The following is a 9,975-nucleotide window of genomic DNA, read 5'->3' as shown; positions in this document are numbered from 1 at the left end:
CAAATCTGACAGGATACAGCAGTGAGGACAAGAAACGTTGCTTCGGTGTTTTATTTCTAATTTGATTCTATTTAGCTATCTGCTGTCTTACGCACGACTTAGGATATATAGGTTTTATCTGTTGCCTACTCCACTGGATAAAATGCAGAATCACAATGTTAAAAACAATCCCCAAAGCTTTGGGAAGGGGAAACAAGGTTGGTTTCAATCGATCCTCCCATGTATGGGAATAATTTCATGTAGTGCATATTTGGCGAGATTATAAATTTCCTCCTGAACATATGATCCGATTTTGCCTTTGCGTAGCAAGAAAAGTATGATATGCATTGACCAGTTTCAGTGCAGCGATGTGTACCATATGTGTGGTTCCATGCATCAACTCAACCGACATGTCATCAATCAGTGCAGATCACTACGTAACCCTTCAAACAGACTTCATTGCCTGTGTTATGAAGTGGGCATCAATTCATGTTCTGTCATTGTGATTTACACTCCTAATATATGTGTAGACATTGCACGAGTTGAGTTGCGAACAGTCCTGTGGCAAGCAGCAGCTTGCTATTTGACTTGGAGCAGCGAGCTTCTCGCTCCAGCGGCCACTTGTGACGCAACAGTGGGAATGGATGAAATGCTGAGCTGTTTTCCAACCTGAATGCTCTATTTTGAATTTAGAGCACGTGCATGCAGATGACCATTGCAGCAGGAGCTTCTTACTTAAGAGACAAAAACAAGGCGGGCAGTGTCTATATGCACATAATGCACATCTCATGCAAGAATTTGATTTGGTGAACAATATGCATGCGCATGTGTAGAAAAAGCTGAAAGGTGGTTTATTTGATTTCAGTGCTGCGTTTCATGTCTTCACATGTATTGTTGCAGCTGGTCATACCGGTGAAATCTAGCTAATGCAATGTCACTATCGCGAACCACAGCTCATTCGCAAAGCATAAACGGGACAATGAAATTGAACTTACAGTGGTAACACTCCTGTGGAATCTTAATTATCATAGACAATGCAAACTCAAAGCAGATGCCTATTCGTATTTAATTCACAAAGGTTTTTGTCCGAAACAACAACTTAAGGCACTCCAACAAAAAACAGGCGACAAAAACATACTTGTGGCAATTAACACATTTAACAATGGTATCTCAGCGTAACCGAGAAAAAAAAATAGAAAAGGTGGCATATTAAATCCCATCACGTAGCTAAGCTACAGCTCGTACGCATTCACGGTCAAAAAGTGCGAAAATTCTGCTTCTTGTATTTGGCAACTTGATCACAATTTGGGCGAATACGCTTGCGCCCGACATGGACTTGGGCCACACGGCTCGACATATATGCTTTAACGAAATGCAGCGCGCGCCGTCGCGTGGCTTGCGTTTCGCCCCGTGCGTACTGTCCATGGCGTTAATAACTTGCTGGCGTAATCTACGAGAAATAAACAAGGAGTTATCGCCCCCTGTCGCAGACACTGGTGCGATAACGTGGGTAGCACAGACACAGGAGGGACTAAACGGTAGAACGGTACTTCACGCTCAAGGCCAAACGCCCGCACAGGATGACGACGACAGCTTCGTATCATACAGCGTACTGCAGTAACTGCAGCGGCGGCTGCCTACCGGCAACGCGAGCGCTCACAAAGCAGAAGAAAAAACCCCGTAGCGATTGTCATTACCGAGCATGTTAAGAACACTGTACACAACACGCAAACAAGGAATACGACTGAACGGCACTAAAAATCGTCCTCAGAGAGTCCGACGACGCCGACGGTTTGACGCGAACAGCGGAGGCGGCCATTTTGGTAGAAGTCCGGAAGCGCGGAAGAACATGTTTTGTGATTTCTTCCGTGAGCGCGGCGTGGAGGCGGTCTACCGCGACGTCACGTTGATACGGCGACACCATTGGCTGGAAGGGGGTCCTTTGATGAGGAAGAGCCGCACTTTTCTTGAGTTGTATCCGAGTGTAGCAATGCGTAGGCGCGCTCGTAGAGTTCGTGGCTGAGCATCACGAGCCCAAATCATATGAGTGGGTGTGGCTCGACGGGCGCACCACTTGCATTGATCATTGTTAAATACGCCGCTTTTGCGAGAATTAGCCACTCAGTGGCTACCCCGCACATGAGGCTGCTACCCAAACATGCCGGACACGGCGCGGCAGGACGACGGCAGCGCCGCCGCTACAAGCGACACCTGCGATTCAGCCACCATACCTGCCCTGACGCGCATTTCGGGGCGCAGCTGCTTCGTTCGCTCCTCTGCGCCTTTCGTTTCGCTGTAGCAAGTGCGCACCGCATGACACCTGAGTTGGCACGGTACGCTCTGTTCAGCGTTGGTGAAAAACAAAGCTATTCACTGCAGCAGCCATAGGTGTTAGTGGATGTTTTAGATAACTATCAATTGTAATTTTGACCGGTACACTTTAGAACCAACCAAACGCACAGCCTACCTAATACCACGATTGAATAACAAAACCGTCGCGTGCGAGATCTCGTCGCCTGTTTGCGCGGAGATTTTATTCTCTGGCGTATACCTTCTGCTGAAACAGTTGGCCCTAAAGAACGCGGCCGCCTCATGCACAGCGAGCTGCGCTCGCACGCATGAACAGGCAACAGTGTTTCCCAGCACAACACGACGGCACCTGCTTATTGCCGACGACGGGAACACGGTGGCACGTGTCGCGACCCTTATTTGGTTTCCTTTTGGAGCACCGTCATTGCTTGGCACCCAGCTGTGCCGCACCCCAAATGGAAAAGAGCGTTCTCGTACAGATGCAGCAGGCAACTTTCTGGCGGAAGGCATACCGGTGCACGAAGTCTTGAAGCAGATGTACCGTCGCTTGAAGATGATGAATTTTCTGCACCGCGTGACAGCGATCAACACACCTGCGCAGGCCCAGCTGCGAAGCCTGAGATGCTTCTCCGATCGATTTCCCGTTCTCGCGTCCAGGGCGGCCGTGATCAGCGAAGAAGTACTCGCCAGCCAGGCCGGCCTGGGTAAGCGATTGCGCCTGACATGAAAAGATAAAGGAAGCTGACACTAACACGTAAAACTTGAAGGTAGCGAAGCTGTGCGCAACCTTCACGACCATCACGAAGGTTTAAGCCCACGACTGCTGCCCATTTGCTTCTTCTTCGCTGCCGCAACGACCTTTACTCCGTAATTGTTGCTATACGGTGTGAGCTTCTTTCGTTTTTCTGGAAGTGATAATTATTGGAAATCACCTTGGAGGGGCGTAAGCTATGCTGTGTCTTTCTCATTCCGAGCAAGCGTTGCCACGATTGCGGTGAACTTGGGAGTTTCTTTTTTTTTTTTTGGCAATCTTGGCCAATCACCCTAAGTGGGAATGCTTGGCTTGACGAACGTGCGCAGGGCACGCTGGGCGGTCGTCACGAGGCACGCACACACGAGCGCTAGACATCTTTGTGGTTTTGTTAACTGCCGGGCGGTCGCCGCCAGGCCCGCGCTCACGTGCGCCCGCTCGGCAATTTCTTGGCATTTTTTAACTGCGTACACGAAAAATTGCGATTTGCTAAACAGCCTCGCTGTTGAAAGGAAACTCAGGGGCAGTTCCCACTCTAGCCTCTGGAAACGCTCCATTCAACTGTCTAGGGTTCAATCTGGCTGGGTCATCTTGTTTGCACTGATGCTTCATGCGGCATACAAAACCATATAGAGGGATGCAGACACACTGCCTTGAAATAAACGTTGAACAGGAAGAGGCAGTTTTACGGCGAAATGTCTTGCGTTAGATTCCGGCGGATCTCGCCTTTCCGTACAGACAGTGCGTAGGGCAATTGTCAGCGTATTGAAAAAAATGAAAAAAGCACCGACAGCTACTATACTCCCTAATGTGAAATGTGTGCGCAGCACGAACGGCAGCCTTATCGGTCACGGATCGCATCTGCTCCGTCTCAGGAAGTGATCGCGTGATCAGCGAACGCACGGCAGCGCGCGCTGCTCTGCCGTTATCTCGCAGCACTTCGCCGCGACCGAGCATGTTGTTGTAAATCGTGTTTGGATCTCCCGCGCAAATTTCGCGTGGTTCGGATGAGCGGCGAACCGAGGAGCGACTGGCGATAGTGTGAGGGGGAGGTCGCTCCGCGGCGGCGACACAAACGGCTAAAGTGTGAGTGGGAGGCAGTGAGAGAGATGACTCCATAGCAGCGCGTGCCGCCCTCTTCCTCACACTTTTCCCAGACGCTCCTCTCCATTTCCTTTCTGCCTTCTGTGCCTCGTTGGCTCACTGGGGTACCTGGCGCCAAAGTGCTGCGCACTAAAACAAAAGAGAAGGCCCTGGGGCCTCCGTACTTTGATATAAGATGGCTTATATTGCCCGTAGAAAAATGCCTTCCCAGCAATGCATGCATGTTTAGAAGTGAAGCCGACTTTAAGGGGGTCGTTTTAAGCTTGGTCTCAGTGTTGTGGAGTTACCACTCCGGAATTGTACTGACTCCGGAATCATTCCACTTTTAGATGCGACGCTGAGAGGAGCATCTCTTGCCGACGGCCCTGTCCTGCGTCCGTCGTCGTCGGCGTCCGCGTCCGCACAGCTGCGTCTCTCCTCCGCTCGCCCCCTCTCCTCACTCCGATAGCGAACACTCTCGCCCAACATCTGCGGGTGCGTGGCGCAGCGCACTCACTCCGCCGGTGGGCGGCGCTGCGCGCGGCGCAAGCGAGCTGGCGCATGTGCAGCGCCCTCTCTCTCCACGGTCTCCTCTCCTTCGGGCGCGCTGTGCATATACACCATTTTCCATAAGCAGCCGGGAAAGGAGGAAAATACTCTCAAACCAGTTCTTTCGGCGGCCGACCAGGGTTGCCTGTGCGCGCTGGGCTGCTAACATCGCTCGGCGCGGTGTGCTCCGCTGCGTAGTTCAGGGGTATTTCGCACCGCGTGCTTAGTTTTTGCGGAACTTTCGACTGTTTTAGCCAATGCTGCGATGCCGTTCAAGGTACAAACGTCGCTTGGTCAGCACTGCGCGGTGGTGGGTTATTGAACAACCAGAGAAAGCGAGAAACAGTCGCTGACAGCACGCATGTGCACGACACTGCCTGGAGAAAATGCAGTGCGGTTGCGGCGTGTTTTTGCTGCATCGCTTTCCAACACACACCGAGTTGAGGTATTGGTGGATGCCGTTGATAAATCGCAACGACTTTGTACCAACGACCAACTCCAGGATTTGTTGGGTGCACTTGGACGGCAAGCAGACGGAGCAAAATTCATTTATCACACGCAAAGCTGCGACAGGGAACGGAACCCCCTGAAATGTTAGAAGCAACTTTATCCTTTACAATACAGCATTGATTGATTGGTTGATTGATTAATTGATTCTTTATGGTGTTTAACGCCCCGATGCTTCATGGGTGATGAGGCGCGCCGTAGTGGAGGGCTCCGGGTTAATTTTGACCACCTGCGGATCTTTCACGAGCGCCGATACAATACAACATTACAATAACTTCTGGTTCCTTGTAGTCAATTTAAAGTATCATATATTATTTGGTCATTACAGCCGATTGGCATTAAACAATCTCCTTTTCATCTAATCTAACCTTTAAAATCACGGCGTTTGTTTACTTTTTTTCAGGCCAACGCATTACACTGCCAAACGATATGAAAGGATAACTTTCTCCATCGCACACTGTTGGTCGATAGCAGGATAAGAAGGCAGCCCAATGTGGAAACGCAGCTCGAGATACGTGTGAACGCTGCATTTGGAAAATAGCTCAACCTGTTCACAACGCGGTCAAAGGAAAAGCTTCTACTCCTTTTGCGTTGTCACGGAATCTAACTACAATTACAAAACAGTTACTGCTGGTCGCGTAAAGCATTTGTGGTCCAAGCAGCGGTTTCACAAAGGTGGGCTCCGAGCGACAGGCCACATGCGCTGCGCAGAGTTAGGTCAATCATAATCACGATCATGATCAACCAATATTAACTCGCCCGAACGTTGACCCTACTGCTCAACCTTCGAATAGTAATTTGACTGGTTGTGCGGTCGTGTTATTTTTCCGGCCAGGTAATTTCGTTTCGTCAGTAATCGTCGTAAGTCTAGTTAAGAAAGATTATATTACATTGCAATGTCAACAGCGTAGCAATCGCCTCGTCGAAAGTCCATCGCGAGCAGGGATCACCGTGACCCACATATGCTGTGCGCGTTTCGCATTCGACGTCCGCGCTTCCGTAAACATGACTAATCGGTGAACATAACAAGCAAGGTGGCATTGAAAACACGTATTTACTCCCGATATCGATTTCTATGTCAGTTGGTGCGATACCGGTACGTTTGCATCGCGGAACTGGGGAGCATCACCGGCACCACCACCACACTGCTACTGCTGCTCGCAACAGCCGGGATCGGCATTTTCCGCTCTGGCAGCAAATTAAGACCTAAAATCCGACCGCAGATGATGAAAACAAAACAGAACACACACACACACAAGCACTGCAACCGCTAACTTAACGCCAAACCACTACGGTTCACTCGGTAATGCACGGGTACCGAGCCGACGCACGGAAAGAACGGAGCACTTAACAGCCCAGCGCGGAGGTTTCGGCAGTTTCGGCGGTCGCTTCATAGACGGCGCTAGCGTCCGGTCAGAAAAAGCAAATGGTGGCGCCCACCTCTAGCAAGGAAAATGGTGTATAAGCGGAGTGCCGCGCTCCGGCCAGTCTCTCAGTCGACGGTCGTCCGCGCTACGCTTGCTCTCTCTCTCTCTCTCTCATTACCCGACGACTGCTCACGCAATTCGAGTAATCGACCCAACGGAAACGCACAAGTAAACCCCCTTCAGCGTCGCATCACACCAGGGTTCCCGCGAGGGGAGGTGGGCGTAATTTTAGATACGACGCCGAGAGGAGCATTTCTTGCCGGCGGCCCTGTCCTGCGTCGTCGACGTCGTCGTCGACGTCCGCGTCCGCACAGCTGCGTCTTTCCTCCGCTCACCCCCTCTCCTCTCGCCGTGATAGCGCGCCCTCTCCCCCAACATCTGTGGCGCGGGCAGTGCGGCGCGCTCTCACTCCGCCGGTGGGCGGCGCTGCGCGCGGCGCAAGCGCGCTGTGCGCATGTGCAGCACCCTCTCTCTCCGCGGTCTCCTCTCCTTCGGGCGCGCTGCGCATATAAGCAGAGTGCCGCGCTCCGGCCGGTCTCTCAGTCGACGGTCGTCCGCGCTGCGTTTGCTCTCTCTCTCTCTCTCTCTCTCTCTCTCTCTCTCTCTCTCTCTCTCTCTCTCTCTCTCTCTCTCTCATTACCCGACGATTGCTCACGCAATTCGAGTAATCGACCCAACGGAAACGCACAATGGAACCCCCTTCAGCGTCGCATCACACCAGGGTTCCCGCGAGGGGAGGTGGGCGTAATTTTTTTTTTCGATATGCCGGAACAGAATGGGAATGGAATGAGGACAACGCTTAAAGAGATTAAATGGGAATGAAATTAAGCGAATTTTGCCCGGAATGGAATGGGAATGGAATAGGGATTTTCAGACGACGATGTCCCCATCGCTGTCGCCTTTCGGCTACTAATTAGTCTGCGGCGACGACTGCATCGGTCGACGACGAAAACGAGAACGCATACCCAGCATCCCAGGTAACCGGACCCGCGAAACCTGCAGCAGCGCGTGTGAAAATGAACTTCGAGCGGCGCGAGCGCGCGATGCGCGCATTCCTCTACCAGAGACGACTGTGTACAGAGCCCGCAAGGGGCAGTTGCTGTAAGTCGCTTTGAGTGGAAGCACTAAACCTATGCTTATCCACAAGTTTAAGGTTGCATTTTAGAAGCTCCTCGTAAAACAAATTCTAAACAGTGTTTTTCAGGGTTCTGCTTAGCTCCACTACACTTTTTTTCTATCCCAAGTTAATGGCACTTTGAACTGTACAAAAATGTGTTTTATTGCTCACAGTGGCTCCCGCGCATGCGGATAAAAGTGGGCGCGAAAAGAAAAGGGGGTTTTGGAAAGCATATGTGCTGAAGCTAGACCAAAAAAAAAAAATATGTTCGAAGTTAACAGTTTCTGGAGCACCAGAGCTTTCACGTTGTTGTTTTATTCTTTCGGCTGCCTACGGCATTTTTGTACAACGCTGTCAGCGATGTGTAAATCCCTAATGGCGCACGGATTTTGTACAACGTTGCGTTTACTTTGGGCGTGAAAAATTGTCGCATGGGTTCATTCCTCACTTGCGATTTGGGTGTTTGAAGGCTTGACGATCGGTTGGGCTCAGTTTCAGGGAAAGTTGGACCCAGTTTTAGCTTTCGCACTTCCCTCTACATTCGTTAAGAAGGGATGGCAAATTTTTAGATTAGGAGGGATATGTCTTGCGGGAGATATGTAACTAAGCTGCTACCACCTATATCAACTACGGTGACAAGTGACGCATTTTGTGCAGTTTTCAACGCGTATGATAACGTCAGATTCGTGTCGTGTTCCTCAGTAACTTGATAGAGCACCTGAGGCAGTTTTTACGTCCAAGAAAATAAGGAATGCAATTGAACTGTCCGTCAATTCCAGGAGTGGGAATGGGCTAACTGCTGTCATTCCGAGGAATTTAAAGGAATGGAATCACGGTAAGTTTTAATTCCTCCAAATGGAATTTGAATGGAATGGGGATGCCCATTCGGCAACACTGCTGGTCGTTGCAAGCTGGCTTCCCCACATTGTGTGCTCCACAGTGAAGCATTACCATCTACGGAGGGAATCTGGTTGCATCCCCACTTTACCCTCATCTCGACCGCCGCCACCTTTTGAAGCAAAGCTTTACTAACTTAATGAAGTCGAGTTTCACCGCCGCCAGCAATTTGACCTTCATTTGACCGCAGCTGCGCCCTAGCGTTGGCCATAGAGTTTCTTAGTAAGTATACAAGAGAGGAAACTGCGCCTCGTAAGCCATGTCATCGTGGGGGTTCATGGGAAGACCCCCTTTTTGGCTTGGTATAGTCATGACAATTGGATTCTTAAGCGGTTTTTAGGATTTGCTTTTTTTACTATGCATTAACACGTTTACGAGCTACAAGGAAGCCGAAATCCTCCCGTTTCTGTGGTAGCCGTAATCAGTGAAACAGCAGGCAATGCGTGATCGCACCTCACGTTCCTCATGCCGCAGTCGAAGGACGTATGACTGAGCGGCGCCGCGAAATTTGTAGCCGACAAAAAGAAGAAACAAAACGTGTTTCGACGAAGACAAGATACGGCAGATACGAGCGCTTGTATGCATCCTATCTTGTCATCGTCCACGACTGTTTAACGCCACGTTTTCTTTTTTCTTGTTAAACTAGCTGGCGGTCGCGGCGCACCGGTTCACCACGAAGGCAACGTTTTCATAAGCACGCTCAAAAAAATTTCGAAACTCTTCAAACAACTTGTTATTTGAAATAACGGTAAAATTAATAAAATCACAGTCTCTAATGAGTTACCCCCCAAATATTAGCATTGTTCGTAACTACACCCTTGGCCTGTGGAATAGCAGGCACAACCATTCCGGCAAAAATACGCTTTACTTCTTTTTTTCTTAGCTTTAAAACAGCCTGTTTTTATTTTCCACTTACTTAATTGCACACTATTCTTCGCGTTTTTGTGGCACTTTGTTTAAATTCGCGGTAACTAAGACGTTTCAATCCAAGCCAATTATGAAACTAAGGCGAGCGCGATGTATAATGGCGGTCCATGACGACACAGGCGACCTTGATTGAGCCGCATAGACGCTAGCGCCAGATTCCTCTCTAGTGTATACTCTAAGAAACTTTATGGCATTGGCAACACACCACGTGACTCGCTGCTCCGAACTACGCCGCCGCCGCGGGCGCTATCCACCACCGCCGGCTTGGAGCATGCGCTCTCCGCAGCTGGGTCGCCGCCTGACCACAAGACGTGGAAGGAGCGCCGCGCTCGTCTTAGGCAATGCGAGCTTGGCCATGGATGAGAGCGAGGCCGGGCCGCCTTGTAGCGTTGCGCGGAAGCGGTAGGCTTTGAGCTGCCGTCGGCAAG

At 50.5% G+C, this 9,975-nt stretch overlaps 1 protein-coding gene across 4 annotated transcripts in view; it reads left to right on the top strand.

Annotated features, from left to right (window-relative positions):
* The first annotated feature begins 2,646 nt into the window (after positions 1–2,646).
* The window catches only part of LOC144137792 (glutathione hydrolase-like YwrD proenzyme), a 76,936-nt gene continuing 69,607 nt past the window's right edge, over positions 2,647–9,975 (top strand). Inside the window, exon 1 of one of the 4 annotated variants that reach the window (XM_077669775.1) lies at positions 2,647–2,993. In XM_077669775.1, coding sequence (XP_077525901.1) covers positions 2,825–2,993 — 169 coding nt within the window. In that variant the 5' untranslated portion in view covers positions 2,647–2,824. The remainder of the gene's footprint in view (positions 2,994–9,975) is intronic. The other 3 variants (XM_077669774.1, XM_077669773.1, XM_077669772.1) reach the window with 3 other exon arrangements.

This window comes from Haemaphysalis longicornis, unplaced genomic scaffold, assembly GCF_048455015.1.
Source record: "Haemaphysalis longicornis isolate Haplotype H1 unplaced genomic scaffold, Haemaphysalis longicornis Haplotype H1 scaffold_5, whole genome shotgun sequence".
NCBI lineage: Eukaryota > Metazoa > Arthropoda > Arachnida > Ixodida > Ixodidae > Haemaphysalis > Haemaphysalis longicornis.
This window is presented reverse-complemented; position numbering and strand designations above follow the sequence as displayed.